This window comes from Doryrhamphus excisus, chromosome 14 (genome assembly GCF_030265055.1).
Source record: "Doryrhamphus excisus isolate RoL2022-K1 chromosome 14, RoL_Dexc_1.0, whole genome shotgun sequence".
Classification (NCBI taxonomy): domain Eukaryota; kingdom Metazoa; phylum Chordata; class Actinopteri; order Syngnathiformes; family Syngnathidae; genus Doryrhamphus; species Doryrhamphus excisus.
Genome location: NC_080479.1, coordinates 18,830,926 through 18,850,735, shown reverse-complemented (window position 1 = coordinate 18,850,735; position 19,810 = coordinate 18,830,926). Strand labels below are relative to the sequence as shown.

The window sequence follows — 19,810 nt, the reverse complement described above, 5'->3', positions numbered from 1 at the left end:
TTCAGTTTTCAGGCTAGCGATGCTAAACTGAAAAATGCCAATTAAGGAGATTTCTAACGGAGAAAAAAATGCCAGACATTTCCCTGGGAACTAACTTCCCATCATGCATCACTCCTGTCCTCTCTGTACCAAATGGAGCTTCACATTTAGATGCTGTTTGTCTTGGCGTGCTAGCCAGGAACCTTAGAATAACAAGGCCCGATTTGGGGGGGCAAGGGGGGCGGTAGAGCATCTGCTCATCATCTAACTCCCTTCTTTCCATCCCAGTCGCACCATGAAGCTCCTCCTGTGCAGCGCCGTGGTCCTGCTCCTAGTGGCGGCAGAGGGAAGTGCAGACACAAGCCCCCTCAGAAGGACCAAGAGGGAGCTGGCGGGGCCGCTCCACACGGGCGGCATCCGTGACCCGTTTGGCTCGTACTGCCAGAGGAGAGGAGGCTGCTGCCCGGGAAGGGACGACCTTTGCACCGTGCCTTACTTGGACACCATCTGCTACTGCGACCTCTTCTGCAACCGCACCGTGTCCGACTGCTGCCCCGACTTCTGGGGTCACTGCCTGGGTGTGGCCCCTCCTTTCATTGGTCAGTATGCACTCTGTGTGTGTGTGTGTGTGTGTGTGTCAGCTGCCTGCTGACATTATATTATGATTATGATATCTTAGCATAGGAGCATTGGACCATGATTCCGCTGTAGGATTTGATGACCTTTCACCTCGGGTCGCCCACATTTTCCTTAAACCTTTGACTTATGCCTCGCCCCCCAAGAAAAATATATATTCACACCATCTAAATCATTTTTTATTTCAAGACAAAGATGGAATATTCAGTCAGAAATGACAGGAACAAATATTATTCATATTATTGTTTTTAACTTATGCTTCACCCCCTTTTTAAAGCCATTTCTCATTTTAAGACGGAAGGAGGAATATTCAGTCTGAAATTCGAGAAAATGTAAATGTTATTATTTATTAGGGTATTTTTTCTATGAAAACATATACAAAAAAGTTGATGAAAATATTCATATTTATTTAAAATTATTATACACATTTTTTCTTTTCATGAATTTTACAATATTTGAAAATTGTGCTTCTGCAAAAAAATATTATTTTAATTATTATTTAATTTATTTTTAATAAAATTTAAATAATTTTTAAATACATTTTAATGAATTTTAATAAATTTTTATAAACTTTAATAAATTGTAATACATTTTAATACAATTTAATACATTTTAATACATTTTATTCATTCTTTTATTCATTTTCTACCGCTTATCCGCAATAAATTTTAATAAATTTTAATAAATGTTAATACATTTTAATACATTTTAATAAATGTTAATAAATTGTAATACATTTTAATACATTTTAATACATTTTAATAAATATTAATACATTTTAATATTTTTTTAAATAATTTTTAATAAATGTTAATACATTTTAATAAATTTTAATAAATGTTAATACATTTAAATAAATATTAATACAGTTTAATATTTTTTTTAAATAATTTTTAATAAATGTTAATACATTTTAATACATTTTAATAAATGTTAATACATTTTTATAAATTTTAATAAATGTTAATAAATTTGTATACATTTTAATAAATTTATTTTTAATAAATGTATATTTAATATTTCTATTTGCCTTATTATTTATATCGTCCATGAAAAACAAATATGTCTAGAAATACAAATGAGTGTTCCTCTTTTGCTTGTGTCATGGGTTACCCAGCATGCCTTGCTACCCAGTGTGGTATAAATATGTCCATGTTGGGCCCACCAACGTGTAAAAATAAAAATGTGCCCTGAACAGACAGACGTCCACCTGAGAACAGAAGGCTTCCTATGACGGGGGCCGGGGGATGGAGGAATGGGGGTGGGGGGGACAAGGAATGTTGGCTATGTGGGGAGCAGAGACAGGAGTGGACGCGGTGAAGTGGACATCCGTCCACTCCGCTTTCATGCCTCCGCATCCAATCATTGTGTAATATTTACCATATTTACCTTGGCTTATGTAACGTGACACAAAGCGTGGCGTCCCACACTTTAGAGGGGCCTCATCAACTCTTCTGTGTGTGTGTGTGTGGGGGGGGGGGGGGTTCTCGCACCTGAGGTAAACCCGCACACGCTGTAAATTCTCCGCCAGCTCATTCCACAAATTCCACGCAGGAGTCGCAGTCGCGGCAGCTGAAATCTGCTTTGACGTCACCCCCCCCCTTGCCCCCCAGTCTGAAGGGTGAAAGCTCACCTGTAATCTGCTGCCTTGCTTCGCCGCCACCCCAGCGTCACGCAATACTTTGTCAACGTGGCCACGTAGGGAAAAAATGGAAGTATGTCACTTGAAAGGGGATCTATTATGCTCATTTTTGGCCCTTTGTATTGACTTGTGGACTCCTATAGAGCAGCTACACACAATAACAACAGACACAATAATTCCCAACATGGGCTACCGTTCCGGCCATAAGCCACGCCCCCCAAGTACAAGTCTTATTTATGTCTTATTCTCTCTAATTATGTCTACTATATTGGGGAATAAGAGTGTAAAGGTGACTTTAGGGGTGTTATTTTTTGTCTGCAGGACTCCAATAACACTAATTACTGTTTTCTATGCTCTAACTACAGAAATATTCCATTTATAAATAAGGAATCGTACTTGGAGGTTGGGTCAGGAAGTGTAAAGGTGACTATAGGGGTGTTATTTTTTGTCTACGGGGCTCTAATAATATATAATATATATTATAATATAATAAATTCACAACCTAAGTCTTATTTATGTTTTATCGGTCTTATTTGCTCTAATTATGTCTACTATATTGGGTAATAAGAGTGTAAAGGTGACTATAGGGGTGTTATTTTTTGTCTACAGGGCTCTAATAATATATTATAATATAATAAATTCACAATCACAAGTCTTATTTATGTCTTATTTGCTCTAATTATGTCTACTGTATTGGGTAATAAGAGTGTAAAGGTGACTATAGGGGTGTTATTTTTTGTCTACAGGGCTCTAATAATATATTATAATATAATAAATTCACAATCACAAGTCTTATTTATGTCTTATTTGCTCTAATTATGTCTACTGTATTGGGAAATAAGAGTGTAAAGGTGACTATAGGGGTGTTATTTTTTGTGTACGGGGCTCTAATAATATATCATGTATATTATAATATAATAAATTCACAATCACAAGTCTTATTTATGTCTTATCTGTCTTATTCGCTCTAATTATGTCTACTATATTGGGTAATAAGAGTGCAAAGGTGACTATAGGGGTGTTATTTTTTGTCTACAGGGCTCTAATAATATATTATAATAAATTCACAATCACAAGTCTTATTTATGTCTTATTCGCTCTAATTATGTCTACTATATTGGGTAATAAGAGTGTAAAGGTGACTATAGGGGTGTTATTTTTTGTCTATGGGGCTCTAATAATATATAATATATTATAATATAATAAATTCACAATCACAAGTCTTATTTATGTCTTATCTGTCTTATTCTCTCTAATTATGTCTACTATATTGGGTAATAAGACTCTAAAGGTGACTATAGGGGTGTTATTTTTTGTGTACGGGGCTCTAATAATATATAATATAATATAATAAATTAAGTTTGAGCCAGCTAGCTAGCAGGTGCAAATGCTCGCATTCTTTACCCGGTCACTTGTTGCTAGGCAGAATTTATGGCCCCCAAACCCCAACGTATGAAAACAATGCTGACACCCCCCGCCTCACACATGACACTTTTTACTTGTATGGAGTACTTTTACTGCTGAATGAGTACTCAGTAAGACAAAGTATGAAGAGGCCTGGGAAGCGGAGGAGAGGCAGCACATTCCTGCAGTGGATTACTGGAGCTCGGCCGGGCTAACCTTAGCCCCCACCTCCGAGAAACAACAGCGTTATTATTTAGCTACATCTGCTCTCTTGTCCTTTCAGGCTCCTGTGAACGAAACGGCAACAGGTTCTTCTCGGGTCAAACCTACAAGGAGAACTGCAACTTGTGGTACGTACGCTGCTGGCATCCTGGCTTCACCCCATTCCCCCCCCCCCGTCTGACCTTCCCTTGTCTTATCAGCCTCAAAGCTGCCAGCTGATTGGCCGTCCCACTTTGACTCTAATCATTAGCCCCCTGATACGCCACGTAAGAATAAGCGATGATGGACGCCGGGTAAAAATAACCATCTCGCCCCTCCTTCCGCCATCTTTCAACAAAGGGGTCTTGTACGCCGATGCGTGTTTTCCTCCTCCCACTCCCGTGCTGCTCATTTCCCAAACGCGCATCCTATCCTCCCATCCCGGGGCGGAAGACTTCCGCTTCTTCCCGCTCCTCCGGGTCCTCGTTAGCGTCCTGCAGCCCACGCGGGCAGACGCTTATCACCGCCATCCCACGTGTTTTGGAAGACCTTTGACTGCAGCGGAATGTTGGAGAAACATGCTCCTAATCGTGCTAAATTCTTCTAATATGTCTTCAGTGTTTCCTGCAGGGCTGCAATCTATTTGTGGCAACTGGAAGCCTTTAACAAGAAAACAGTTTTCTTGTTAAAGTATCCACAAGAGTCCGATAAGACCAGAAAATGTCACTAGATTTGTTGCTAGTCATAAAAAAAAAACAAAGAGCACTCACAGGTTACCCAGCATGCCTTGTGGGAACTATGGGTGTAATTTTTGGTGCAGTAGATGAGGTTGTATCCACAGTAGACAAAGTAGAGGCGTGTTACGCTGCCATCTACTGTTCGGGGGCGGGAACCACAAGCTCCATTCACAGACAGTCCCATAATAATGTGTTTATTTATTGCCACATATAAATGCATGTATGGGAAACATTGTTTTTTTTATATGAAATACAGAGCAGTGGTTTGAACCCAGTATTCCATTCAAACATCGCAGTGGGCGTGGCTTGCGTAGGTTTGATTTTTCAATTGTGAACTCCGCCTAGCAACAAGATATTGATGATGATCACATGACCGTCTGCTTTGCAGCACATGCGGCACCACGGGACGCTGGGAATGCGAGCAAAATGCCTGCCTGATGGACAGGGACATGATCCACGCCGTCAACAGAGGGAATTATGGGTAAGAGATCGACCTCGACTGCAAAGTGGGGTCGCTATTCCGCGTCTCAAGTGGCTAATATCTGGTTCCCCCTTTGGTGGGCTAACAAGATGGCGGGCCGCTAACTACACCCAAATGTATGGCATGACCCTGGACGAGGGCATCCGCTACCGGCTGGGCACGCAGAGACCCTCCAGGAACATCATGAACATGAATGAGATCCAGGTACAGAACATGTCGTGTGGCCTTTTAGCATAGTTGCAAGTGGAAAAAGAAGCGAGGCATATTACTGTACTGATGGTAAATTGTGAAACATGATGTCGCCTTTGAGGACCAGAAGAATGAAAAACACCTCCCAACACTGTAAACATTTTCATTCATTCATTCATTCATTTTCTACCGCTTTTTTCCTCACGAGGGTCGCGGGGGGTGCTGGAGCCTATCCCAGCTGTCTTCGGGCGAGAGGCGGGGTCCACCCTGGACTGGTGGCCAGCCAATCACAGGGCACATATAGACAAACAACCATTCACACTCGCATTCATACCTATGGACAATTTGGAGTGGCTAATTAACCTAGCATGTTTTTGGAATGTGGGAGGAAACCGGAGTACCCGGAGAAAACCCACGCATGCACGGGGAGAACATGCAAACTCCACACAGAGATGGCCGAGGGCGGGGACCGAACCCTGGTCTCCTAGCTGTGAGGTCTGCGCACTAACCACCAGACCGCCGTGCCGCCGTAAACATTTTCAGTCACAAAAAAAAAAAACACAAACCTGGCCCCCGGGCCATGGGTTTGACACCCTCTTCTTCCTAGCCTTTGTTGGATTGAACAGTTGCCATGTTGTTTCAAGCTTCAGCGTTCACCACGCAGGTCAACATAACGGCTCTAATCTTCTCCTTGGAGAAGCATCGTTGCCTTCAAGATTTGTCTTTTTCAAACAGGCAAACATCCCGAAACTTCCCAAAACTTCCCAAAAGGCACTCCAGGGTACTTTCTTCCATGCGTCGTGTCGGAGCTTGTCGTTTTTGTCCGTTGATGCTTTCTGGCAAAGATAAAAACGACCCTTCCTAATTATGGGGGTGGCAGCTTGGAATGTGACGCCGTCTGGAAGCCCGGCCCATTGTTAGCATGCTAAGCCAGACGCGTTACATAAGACACAACACATCACGCATGGGGGCAGGTGGGGGGGGGATTATTATTTATTATTTATTATTTATTATTTATTATTTATTATTTATTATTTATTATTTATTATTTATTATTTATTATTTATTATTTATTATTAAATAAAACATTATTTTAATTTTTTTCATAATATTATGATTGTATTCCTATAATATTTTGACTATATTCCCATTGTATTATATATTTCGCCCAAATTAATTGTCCAAAAATTATCATGACTTAAAAAAAACGTCTGGAAGCCCGGCCCATTGTTAGCATGCTAAGCCAGACGCGTTACATAAGACACAACACATCACGCATGGGGGTGGGTGGGGGGGATTATTATTTATTATTTATTATTTATTATTTATTATTTATTATTTATTATTTATTATTTATTATTTATTATTTATTATTTATTATTTATTATTTATTATTTATTATTTATTATTTATTATTTATTATTTATTATTAAATACAACATTATTTTAATTTTTTTTCATAATATTATGATTGTATTCCTATAATATTTTGACTATATTCCCATTGTATTATATATTTCCCCCAAATTAATTGTCCAAAAATGATCATGACTTAAAAAAAAACAGATACATATTTTTTAAAATATATTTTTTTAATATTTTGACTTTATTCTTATAAATTATTGTTGTTGCTTTTTAAATTATTTTTAATTTCTTGTCAATATTTGTTTATAATATTATGATTTTGATTGATTATGATTATGATTATATTATATCTTTTTTTTGTAACTTTATTTGTTATTGTTATAATTTTGTTGTTATGACAAAGAAAATAATGTCTTTATTTAATATTTAAACTTTCTGCTACTAAAATGACATTATTTTTCCTCATAATATTACCAATATTTTATATTTTTTAAACATTTTTAACATTTTTTGCAACTTTCTTCTCATAAATTTTCTTGTCATGATATTATGATTTTATTCCCATTATTTTTTGACTTTATTCTCATAATTTTTTCCCAACCAAATTTCCCAGAAATTCCAACTTTATTTATTGTTTTCTTTTCTTTTCATAACATTACAATTTAAAAAGTCTTTCTTTAATATTTCAACTTTTCCGATTTATCTAAAATGCTGTTATTGTTTCTCATAATATTTTTCCCATTTACATTTTTTTTTTCTTATTTTCTAACGTCCTGTGGGCCCCACTTTTGACCCCCCCCCCATCCTCCACCTCCGCCCACCACCACCATCCATCACTTCCTCCAGCATCTCTCCCGGCATTCCTTAGCTTCTTCCGGCCAGAACATCACAAGACCTCCTCCCTCTTCTGTGGTCTGCATGTCGCTACCTGCGCCTGAACACATCAGAGGCGATGCATTCAAAGACCACACTCGACTCAAACATTTTTTTTGGACTTTGACCACCCAACGCTCCGAATATGTGAGCAAGGGTGCATTCCTTGGTTAGGCATCAAGTGCTGAGGATGGGAATGTAGGACGCGGGGGAAGGAGAGAAGTGTTGGAAGGTCACATGATTGTCTACCCAGGTGATGGCGGCTTCAAAGTCCTCCCTGAGTTTCGGGTGCGGTCTTTCCCACACATTCATTCTGAAAATATCGTTTAACAAGAAAACAACAGCAAAAATGGAAATTTGCAAAGAACAAAAGTTAAATATGACGAGAAAGAGTCCTCATTTTGCAAGAAAAAAAAATGATATTTTTAGGAAGGATGACATCATTGACATAGCATTCATTCATTCATTCATTCATTCATTCATTTTCTACCGCTTTTTTTTTTCTACCGATTTTCTACTAGGACTTTTTTCTCTTAATATTTTGACATGATCCTGTTTTTATTTACTGGAATTTTGCAATGATTTCAAATTTTTCTTTTTGTGACTTTTTGACTTGACTTGACTGACTATATTCACACAGTATTTTGACTTTATTCCCGTAATATTCTAGCATTTTCCAAAAATGACAACTTTGTTTCTCGTCATATTCCCACCTTTAAAAATACAAAAATATTCTTCCTCATAATATTATATAATATTATTATGTAATTATATTATATTATATTATATTATATTATATTATATTATATTATATTATATTATATTATATTATATTATATTATATTATATTATATTATATTATATTATATTATATTATATTATATTATATTATATTATATTATATCATTCATTCATTCATTTTGTACTGCTTTTCCTCACAGGGTACGCCCTGGACTGGTGGCCAGCCAATCACAGGGCACATATAGACAAACAACCATTCACACTCACATTCATACATTGATTCATTCATTGGACAGTTTGGAGTCGCCAATTAAACTATTATTTAATTTAATTTTATTTTATTTTATTTTATTTTATTTTATTTTATTTTATTTTATTTTATTTTATTTTATTTTATTTTATTTTATTTTATTTTATTTTATTTTCTACCGCTTTTCCTCATGAGGGTCGCGGGGGTGCTGGAGCCTATCCCAGCTGTCTTTGGGCGAGAGGCGGGGTACACCCTGGACTGGTGGCCAGCCAATCACAGGGCACATATAGACAAACAACCATTCACACTCACTCATTCATACATTGATTCATTCATTGGACAATTTGGAGTCGCCAATTAACCTATTTTATTTTATTTTATTTTATTTTATTTTATTTTATTTTATTTTATTTTATTTTATTTTATTTTATTTTATTATAATACATAATAATATAAAGTTTTTATCTTGTTAGAATATGACTTTTTTCTCATAATATTTAGACTTTTTCTATCAACTCACTGTTGTTGTTTTTTTTATTTTGAACCTTTAAGTTTGAGGCTTTTCCTCGTCAATGTTTTTCTGGTAGTGTTGACTTTATTCCCATAATATTTGGACTTATTTGGAATATTTGACTGATATTCCAAAAAAAGCCAACTTTATTCTCATGACATGACTTTCAACGCTATGCTACTAAAATGATGTTTTGTTTCCGGTAATATTTTGACTTTATTCTTGTCAAAGTGCGGTGGTTTCCCGTCTCTGCTGATTGGCTGAGGTGTGTTAGATGATGCCATGCTCCATGATGGCGATGGCGAAGGCATGGCCGCCGTTATGTAAGATGTGCAACTTTGTCCCCGGCTCAGATGAACATGGATTCCCAGGGCGACGTCTTGCCGCTGTCTTTCAACTCGGTGGACAAGTGGCCCGGGAAGATCCACGAACCGCTGGACCAGGGCAACTGTGCCGCCTCCTGGGCTTTCTCCACGGCTGGTAGGACTCATGACGTCTGCTGTCAGAAGGAAGGCGGAGCTTTAAGATCATCTTCTTTTTCTATCGAACACCAGCCGTGGCATCTGACAGAATCTCCATCCAGTCCATGGGTCACATGACTCCTCAGCTGTCGCCGCAGAACCTCATTTCCTGCGACACGAGGAACCAGGGCGGTTGCGCCGGGGGGCGTGTCGACGGCGCCTGGTGGTATCTCCGCCGCAGAGGGTAAAAAAATAAAAAATTAAAAAATAATGTGGATTTCATTTTAATATCTTCATTCTAACGTGCCGCCAACTTCCTGTTCCAGGGTGGTGACAGAGACCTGCTACCCATACCAGCCCCCCCAGCACACGCCGGCAGAGGTGGCCCGCTGCATGATGCAGAGCCGCTCGGTGGGGCGGGGCAAGAGGCAGGCCACCCAGCACTGCCCCAACGCCCACAACTACCACAACGACATCTACCAGTCCACGCCGCCGTACAGGCTCTCGTCCAACGTGAGTAGACCGCCACAAATGCATGCGGCACGAAAGATTTAGGAGGCTTTCACTTTGTGTCTCGTAACTGTGGTGCGTTCAAGGACCGCCCCAACAAAGTGGGAAATTTTAATGTTTGAGGAAAAACACGATCAAGAAAAACAAAGACACAAATGGTGGACTCTAACATGAAAGCATGAATCGCTCTTCTCAACGAGCAGCGGGTTCCTTCTGCAGACAGCAACCCCCCTTCCGCCCACCCCCCGTATGCCCCCCCGTCCCTGTCAAAAAAACACCAAAAGTTAATTTGTATTTCTACCCAAATTATAATCATTAAATATAAAAAATAATATTTTATATTTATTCCCATAATATTACAACTTTTTGGTTTAATATTCCAACTCTATGCTTCTCTTAATATTTTTATATTTTTATTTATTTTTTAATATATTTTTTATTTAATAAAAAAAGTATTTTAAATTCCTTCCTTTAATTTTCTTCTCGTAATTATGACTTTATTCCCATAGTCGTCATTCCCATGTTACCAATTTTTCTCACACATCATTTTCCAAAAATGACAAATGTATTATTAAATATAATTATTATATATTATTAATTTTAACTCATCTAAAATATAATATTCCCATTTTCAAAAAGTATTGGCTTAAGAATACAACTCTGTACTACTAAAATGAAATTATTTTAGGAGTTTATGGATGTAAAATTGGAGCTTTATTTCTAGCTGAAATATGACTTTTTGTCTTCATATTTTGACTTTATTCTGCTGTTTTTTTATTTTCTATTTATATCAGCTTTTTGTAATTCTGTCATTATTATTATTATCATAATATTTTGGCTTTATTCTTATAAGGTTTTAAATGATATATTTTTTCCCAATCTAATTCTTCAAAAATCATAACTTTATTTGTAGTTTTGTTTTTTATTTTTTATATTTTTTTATTTAATAAAAAAAATTAGAAGTATTTTAAATTCCTTCCTTTAATTTTCTTCTCATAATTATGACTTTATTACCGTAGTATTATGACATCCTTCCCATGTTACCAATTTTTTCTCACACATCATTTTCCAAAAATGACAAATGTATTATTAAATACAACTCATCTGAAATATAATATTCCCATTTTCAAAAAGTAATGGCTTAAGAATACAACTCTGTACTACTAAAATGAAATTATTTTGGGAGTTTATGGATGTAAAATTGGGGCTTTATTTCTAGCTGAAATATGACTTTATGTCTTCATATTTTGACTTTATTCTGCTGTTTTTTTATTTTCTATTTATTTCAGCTTTTTGTAATTCTGTCATTATTATTATTATCATAATATTTTGGCTTTATTCTTGTAAGGTTTTAAATGATATATTTTTTCCCAATCTAATTCTTCAAAAATCATAACTTTATTTGTAGTTTTTTTTTTTGTTGCTTAAAAAATATTTTTTCCTTTATGCTACAAAATTAAAATTTTTTTGTCTTAATATTTTGACTTTATTCTGGTCAAATTACTGTTGAGTTGTTGTTGTTTTTTTTTAAAAAGTTTTCTTCTTAAATTATACTTTTTTGGGCAATAAAAAACAGTTGTAGGCCTCAAATGGCCCCCGGGCCGCACCCTGGCAGCCGTGCGCTACATGCTGCTAGCATCCATTGTCCTGATTATACAGCTGACAGTAGCGTAGACGTGCATCCTTTATCCTGCATCCTTTATCCTGCATCCTTTATCCTGCATCCTTTATCCTTGCCCGTCTGGTGTAGTAGTTGAACTTCTCTCCATACGATACAAAGTACTTCTCCAGTCGCAGTATACAGTAAATATACGGTAAAAGTACTAGCTCTTCATCAGAAAGGTTGAATATGCGATGGAGGTCTTGTGTATATAACCCCGCCCCCCACCCCCACGTGAGCACAGTGTGCTTGACATAAAGCGGCGATGTCAAACCATCCATTCATGCAGAAACGTCCCACTCCGCTTCCTTTTTAGGGAAAACATTCCCCCCCCCCCCCCCCCAACGCACGCTGTCTGATGCGTCGGCACTAAACGCCAACCCGTGCTCTCGCCGCTCATCCGAGACGGGCATCCGGGCATCCGGGCCTCGCCACGGCCTGTGAAGTCAATACGCCAGACATTACTAGTCAACCTGGACGTCCATCTTGTCTTAATATGTCCGTGTCTCTGTTGTCCTTCTCAGGAAAAGGAGATCATGAAGGAGATTATGGATAACGGCCCCGTGCAAGGTAAGACGACGCGTCTATAAATGCATCTTCCTGTCTTTTACGACTCATCCGAACGCACCATCGAGTACAGATGGCCACTTTGAGCGCTCCATTGATCACATGATGTCACGCTTGGCTTCGGTGGGGAGTTTGAAGGGTGCGGACTTGTCAACTTTGACCTCAGTCTGTGCCCGCCTCACAGTCTGGTGCCCATCTGGACCCCTGTCAAGTGCAGAGGCACGTGTGTGTGTGCGTGTGTGTGCACGTGTGTGTGCACGTGTGTGTGTTATTGTTCACAACTCCAGGAAGACATGTTGGCTTCATGACAACTTTCCTTTTTAGCCTTTGAATTGCTAACACAAAGGCATGTGGAGTGTGTGTGTGTGTGTGTGTTTTATGACTTATTGTGTGTGTGAGGTGAGGTGGTGGGGTCCTAAGAAGGAATTTTTGTCGGGCATGTGAAAGGTGGACTATGAAACACACACATACAGAATTAATGTGACTCAGGGGGGAAGTGGAATTTGTGTCTGGTGGAATTAGGAAATCACCTGTTTTAATGCTAAAACCTCATGTTACATGTGTGTGTGTGTGGGGGGGGGGGGGCGTTGGGGGGGTTGTGCGTCCATATGTGTGTGTACAGTGGTGGCAAAAAGTATTTTAAATGTTTCAAACAAATGTAAATATTCGTCAACGGCAACACAAACTTCAGTTTTTCAATGAAACTTTTATTTTGAAAAGAACATGTAAAGCTACATGTTCCTGTGTGAAAAAGTGATTACCCCCTAAAGCTAATAACTGGTTGGGCCCCCCCCCGTCACGATCCGCAAGCTCGCCTGTAGTTGGTTTCTACTTCTATGCCTCGGTTCCTGTTTCATGCTCTTGTTTTGGTAGCGTTTCCTGTTTTGTCTGCCTGCTTTGCTGTTGCCTTTTCACTCGCACCTGTTGCTAATTGTGTTCCCCTCCTATTTAGTTCAGGTGCGTGCTCGCTAGTTTGTTGCTGCATTGTTTGCTGTAGCTCCCCGCGCTACTCCAACCGTCTTTGCTCATATCCTGCTGCTGTATATCATATCTGTATATATTCAAATACGTACACTTTTGATCACAATTAACAGGAAACGCTACCAAAATAAGAGCATGAAACAGGAACCGAGGCATAGAAGTAGAAACCAACTAAACTGTCACACAGGCCAGCTTGCGGATCGTGACACCCCCTCTTGCAATCAAGATGTTTGTCATAACTTGCAATGGGTCTTTTGTGACCTCTCGGATGAGTCGTGGCTGCCCTGGTTCACCACTGTTCCATGTTTTCACCATTAGTGGATAAATGGCTCTCACTGTGGTTGGCTGGAGTCCCAAAGCTTTAGAAATGGCGTTTTCTCAATCACTTTTTCATCCATGTTTTCACCATTAGTGGATAAATGGCTCTCACTGTGGTTGGCTGGAGTCCCAAAGCTTCAGAAATGGCTTTATAACCTTTTTCTCAATCACTTTGTCATCCATGTTTTCACCATTAGTGGATAAATGGCTCTCACTGTGGTTGTCTGGAGTCCCAAATGGCTTTATAACCTTTTTCTCAATCACTTTTTCATCCATGTTTTCACCATTAGTGGATAAATGGCTCTCCCTGTGGTTGGCTGGGGTCCCAAATGGCTTTATACCCTTTTTCCCAATCACTTTTTCATCCATGTTTTCAGCATTAGTGGATAAATGGCTCTCACTGTGGTTGGCTGGAGTCCCAAAGCTTTAGAAATGGCTTTTTCTCAATCACTTTTTCATCCATGTTTTCACCATTAGTGGATAAATGGCTCTCACTGTGGTTGGCTGGAGTCCCAAATGGCTTTATACCTTTTTCTCAATCACTTTTTCATCCATGTTTTCACCATTAGTGGATAATGGCTCTCACTGTGGTTGGCTGGAGTCCCGAAGCTTCAGAAATGGCTTTATATCCTTTTTCTCAATCATTTTTTTATCCATGTTTTCACCAGTAGTGGATAATGGCTCTCACTGTAGTTGGCTGGAGTCCCAAATGGCTTTATAACTTTTTTCTCCATCACGTTTTCATCCATGTTTTCACCATTAGTGGATAAATGGCTCTCACTGTGGTTGGCTGGAGTCCCAAATGGCTTCATAACCTTTTTCTCAATCACTTTTTCATCCATGTTTTCACCATTAGTGGATAATGGCTCTCACTGTGGTTGGCTGGAGTCCCAAAACTTTAGAAATGGCTTGATAACCTTTTTCTCAATCACTTTTTCATGTGGGTAAAAAAAAAGAGGAAGGGGGCAAACACTTACACTTACAAGTATTACATTATTTGTGTATTATTAGTGTAACATGATGTGTTGCGTTAGCATTGACATCTTATTAATAGTTGGCTGTACTTATCTAAAAACTCTTTTTGGTTGTTGCAGCCATCATGGAGGTCCACGAGGATTTCTTCATCTACAAGAGCGGCATCTACAAGCACACGGACGTCAGCTTCACCAAGCCGCCGCAGTACCGCAAACACGGCACGCACTCTGTCAGGATCACGGGGTACGGGTGATACTTTTTGTTTACTTATATACAGACAGTACTTGACATATGCAGTAGAATAAATACACAGACTAGTTTTTAAAGTAAAGTATATGTACTGTGTACATGGATGAGATGTTAGCTGCACCACATCAAAGCACGTTCAGGGATTTTTTTACCTGAAGACACACCTTGGCTCCACCCCCTCTGTCTGCCCCCCAATTCTATCTTATAAGCTAGCGGACCACAAATATGCAGACGGCTGACACACCTGGTCTACGTGACACATGACTCGCGTCGCCGTCATCATCCCCCTCCCCCCCCCCCGCCCGTCTGCATGCTTTTCTTCACCGCATCCAAGAAGACAAAACACCCCCTGCTTTCTTTTCATCTCCAGACAATCAGACAGGAGAGAGCGAGCCATAACCGGAACGCTCGTCCGTCTGGTCTGAGCGTGCCAACGACACGTTTCTGTCTGGAAAGTCTGGCTTTTGCTAATGAAGCTAATGAGCACCTCGCTTGTAATAGGGGTAGTAGGTGTGTAAAAGTGACCATAGGGGTGTTATTTCATGTCTAGAGAGCTTTAATAATGTTAAAAACCGTAAAAAGAACAGGAACTCCCCCAATGCTAACATGTGTGAGTCTACTGTATTTTACGTCTTATTTATATGTCCTATTTTCTCTTAATATGTCTACTATAGTGGGTAGTAGGTGTGTGAATGTGACTATAGGGGTGTTATTTCGTGTCTAGAGAGCTTTAATAATGTTAAAAATCGTAAAAAGAACAGGAACTCCCCCAATGCTAACATGTGTTAGCATATATAACATGTAATATATCTACTATAGTGGTTAGTAGGTGTGTAAAGGTGACTATAGGGGTGTTATTTTGTGTCTAGAGAGCATTAATAATGTTAAAAACCGTAAAAAGAACAGCAACTCCCCCAATGCTAACATGTGTTAGCATATATAACATGTAATATATCTACTATAGTGGGTAGTAGGTTTGTAAAGGTGACTATAGGGGTGTTATTTCAGGTCTAGAGAGCTTTAATAATGTTAAAAAACGTGAAAAGAACAGGAACTCCCCCAATGCTAACATGTGTGAGTCTACTGTATATTACGTCTTATTTATATGTCCTATTTTCTCTTAATATGTCTGCTATAGTGGTAGTAGGTGTGTAAAGGTGACTATAGGGGTGTTATTTCATGTCTAGAGAGCTTTAATAATGTTAAAAACCGTAAAAAAAAACAGGAACTCTCCCAATGCTAACATGTGTTAGCATATATAACATGTAATATATCTACTATAGTGGGTAGTAGGTGTGTGAACGTGACTATAGGGGTGTTATTTCGTGTCTAGAGAGCTTTAATAATGTTGAAAACCGTAAAAAAAAAAAACAGGAACTTTCCCAATGCTAACATGTGTTAGTCTACTGTATATTACGTCTTATTTATATGTCCTATTTTCTCTTAATATGTCTACTATAGTGGGTAGCAGGTGTGTAAATGTGACTATAGGGGTGTTATTTCATGTCTGGAGGTCTCTAACAATATCAAAAAAACATAAAAAGAAAAGGTCAACAACAAGGAACTCTCCCAATGCTAACATGTGTGAGTCTACTTTATATTACGTCTTATTTATATGTCCTATTTTCTCTTAATATGTCTACTATAGTGGGTAGTAGGTGTGTGAATGTGACTATAGGGGTGTTATTTCGTGTCTAGAGAGCTTTAATAATGTTAAAAATCGTAAAAAGAACAGGAACTCCCCCAATGCTAACATGTGTGAGTCTACTGTATATTACGTCTTATTTATATGTCCTATTTTCTCTTAATATGTCTACTATAGTGGGTAGTAGGTGTGTGAATGTGACTATAGGGGTGTTATTTCATGTCTAGAGGTCTCTAATAATATTAAAAAACGTAAAAAGAAAAGAACAACAAGATCTCCCCCAATTCTAAGCAACTTGGCTAAGGCTAACATGAGTCTATATTATGTCTTATTTATGTCTTATATGTCATATTTTCTTTTATTATGTCTATTATTATTATGTCTATTATTATTATTATTATTATTATTAGGTCACGTCTGGAACCAATTAACGTGTGTTTTCGCAATGTTCCCGATAAGACCAGAAAAAGTAGCTCGGTTTGTCTCGTAGTTGGAACAAACTACATCACTTTGACAGACAAGTCCCGTTATAATGTGCTCATTATTATAATTTAACACTGCGTGCACCCAGCATCCCCTGAACGGCCCACGACTCCCACCTGATGTACCAGAGACGGCGACATTAGGCGCACCGGGCGCGCCATCCCCCCCGGGGGCCATGGGCGTGTTTACATTGACTAAATCCCGCAGCGGTGCGTCCCTTTAAGCCGGCAGCCTGGGAAAGTTTATGGAAGCATCATTGAGGTCCAGCGTATTGGAAAGGCCATTGTCTGGGCGGCTGATCCGCACAGAGCCGCGGGATCAATCCCCCTCCTAAACCCAGCAGGAGAAAAGGTCTGAGCCGGAGGGGCCGCAGTAAGGAGCTATGTCCTACTTTGTCCCCTGGCGAGCGAGCTGATTGGAGGTCAGATTAGATGTTGGCTGCGTCCACTCCAGGCAGGTGTGTATGTATGTGCGTCTCGCACACGCGTGTGGAGCCCGTGTTGTTTGCGCAGCTGCTCCTGGTCGCTCCGCTTCTCATTCCACCTCCCGGTGTTCCCATTTGAAAACGTCTCCGGAGGGAAAGTTCCTGTGCTAAAAAACAGGATGGGAATTGACTGCAGGAGCAAAAAAACGTTAAAGTTGGCAAAGCATGCTGGGAGTCCTAATGGATGCTTGCCAGCACCTCCTGAGAACACAAAGCTGGCAAGGATGAGATGGCTTTTTAAAATATATATTTGTGTTCACTTCCTCCTGGCCTGCCCTCTACTTCCTGTTTTGGAGAGGAAAAAGGGAATTCCGTGCTTTTTTTTTTCAGATGGGAATAATGACGTAGGAATGTCGCTACAGCCATAAATACTTTGTCGACTAGCGCCTCCATCGCTCGTGCCCAGTGTGGCGAAGGTTTGATCCCCGTGCGTCACATGTCTTCTCTGTTGTTTGCAGATGGGGCGAGGACAGGAACCTTGACGGAACCACCAGGAAGTACTGGGTAAGGACTTCTTCAGGACTTCTTAGGTGCCGTGATGTTGTGGAGGATACGTACTTAGCCTTGATGCCGGAATGGAGGCCATTTTAAAGTACTTCAGGAGTACTCCGTTTTGTGTGTGTGTGTAGCTTTAATGCAAATGAGCTGTGTTGTTTTTATATATATATATACATACGACAATGTTAATACATGCCCCGCCCACACAGATTGCCGCCAACTCCTGGGGGAAGAACTGGGGCGAGGACGGTTACTTCCGCATCGCCCGCGGGGACAACGAGTGCGAGATAGAAACGTTTGTGATTGGCGTGTGGGGCCGCATCACCATGGAGGACATGCACCACCACCACCACCACCATCATCGTCGCCGCCATGTTTAGACACCGGGACAGGAACCACCTCACCTCCTCGTCCTCTTCGTCATCAGTCCCGCAAGGGAACCACACCAGGAGCCTCAGAACTTTTAAACCAACCTCAGCAAACAGGAAGTGTGTGGGAGGAGCTTAAATCCAACCCATTTCCTGTCTCTTCACACCAAAAGAACGAAGCTCAAGCCATGTGAGGCGCCTCAGGTACCGAACCAAAGATTCCCCAGCGGTCCTCAGCTTCACCATGGAACCCCCACCAGCACCCGTTTGATGTTCTTCATCCTTCCTGTCCTTTCCAAAACCACTAAGAGCAATTTGGGGGAAAGAGGGAATCTGACACAGGGACACGCCCGGTCCTTCCCTGGAACACGACCGTGGTGGTCTAGTATTGACTTCAGGACAAAAGTGTAGAAGAAGAAGCTGCAGGCAGTACACACTCATTACTTCTGCCGTCTCTGTATCCAATATAGTACAGAGGGAACCCGCTTATGTGTCTGCAACCCCTTGGTATTGAGAGCCCTGTGTCGGGAACCCCTCGATGTCGACAACCCCTCTAAACAGTCCCCTTATGTTGACAACACCTTGCCCCAACTACCCCTCGATGTCGACAACCCCTCTGTATTGACAGTCCCGTGTCGGGAACCCCTCGATGTCGACAACCCCTCTAAACAATCCCCTTATGTTGACAACACCTTGTGCTGACTACCCCTCGATGTCGACAACCCATCTGTATTGACAGCCCCGTGTCGGGAACCCCTCTATGTCGACAACCCCTCTAAACAATCCCCTTATGTTGACAACACCTTGCCCCAACTACCCCTCGATGTCGACAACCCGTCTGTATTGACAGCCTCGTGTCGGGAACCCCTCGATGTCGACAACCCCTCTAAACAGTCCCCTTATGTTGACAACACCTTGTGCTAACTACCCCTCGATTTCGACAACCCCTCTGTATTGACAGCCCCGTGTCGGGAACCCCTCGATGTTGACCACCCCTCTAAATAATCCCCTCATGTTGACAACACTTTGTGCTAACTACCCTTCGATGTTGACAATCCCTCGATGTCGACAACCCATCTGTATTGACAGTCCCGTGTCGGGAACCCCTTGATGTTGACAACCCCTCTAAACAATCCCCTTATGTTGACAACACCTTGCCCCAACTACCCCTCGATGTCGACAACCCGTCTGTATTGACAGTCCCGTGTCGGGAACCCCTCGATGTTGACCACCCCTCTAAATAATCCCCTCATGTTGACAACACTTTGTGCTAACTACCCTTCGATGTTGACAATCCCTCGATGTCGACAACCCATCTGTATTGACAGTCCCGTGTCGGGAACCCCTTGATGTTGACAACCTCTCTAAATAATCCCCTTATGTTGACAACACCTTGTGTTGACTACCCCTCGATGTCGACAACCCCTCTGTATTGACAGCCCTGTGTCGGGAACCCCTCTATGTTGACAACCCCTCTAAACAATCCCCTTATGTTGACAACACTTTGTGCTAACTACCCTTCGATGTCGACAACCCCTCTGTATTGACAGTCCCGTGTCGGGAACCCCTCGATGTCGACAACCCCTCTAAACAATCCCCTTA

At 40.4% G+C, this 19,810-nt stretch overlaps 1 protein-coding gene across 3 annotated transcripts in view; it reads left to right on the top strand.

Moving 5' to 3' along the window:
- Positions 1–18,793, top strand: part of LOC131101904 (tubulointerstitial nephritis antigen-like) — a 28,318-nt gene extending 9,525 nt beyond the window's left edge. For all 3 annotated transcript variants that reach the window (XM_058047308.1, XM_058047307.1, XM_058047306.1), the window contains 11 exons: positions 268–578; positions 3,945–4,011; positions 4,988–5,080; positions 5,170–5,284; positions 9,363–9,489; positions 9,564–9,714; positions 9,797–9,983; positions 12,165–12,210; positions 14,601–14,724; positions 17,801–17,846; positions 18,050–18,793. In XM_058047308.1, coding sequence (XP_057903291.1) covers positions 275–578; positions 3,945–4,011; positions 4,988–5,080; positions 5,170–5,284; positions 9,363–9,489; positions 9,564–9,714; positions 9,797–9,983; positions 12,165–12,210; positions 14,601–14,724; positions 17,801–17,846; positions 18,050–18,220 — 1,431 coding nt within the window. In that variant the 5' untranslated portion in view covers positions 268–274 and the 3' untranslated portion in view covers positions 18,221–18,793. The remainder of the gene's footprint in view (positions 1–267; positions 579–3,944; positions 4,012–4,987; positions 5,081–5,169; positions 5,285–9,362; positions 9,490–9,563; positions 9,715–9,796; positions 9,984–12,164; positions 12,211–14,600; positions 14,725–17,800; positions 17,847–18,049) is intronic.
- Positions 18,794–19,810: the final 1,017 nt, after the last annotated feature.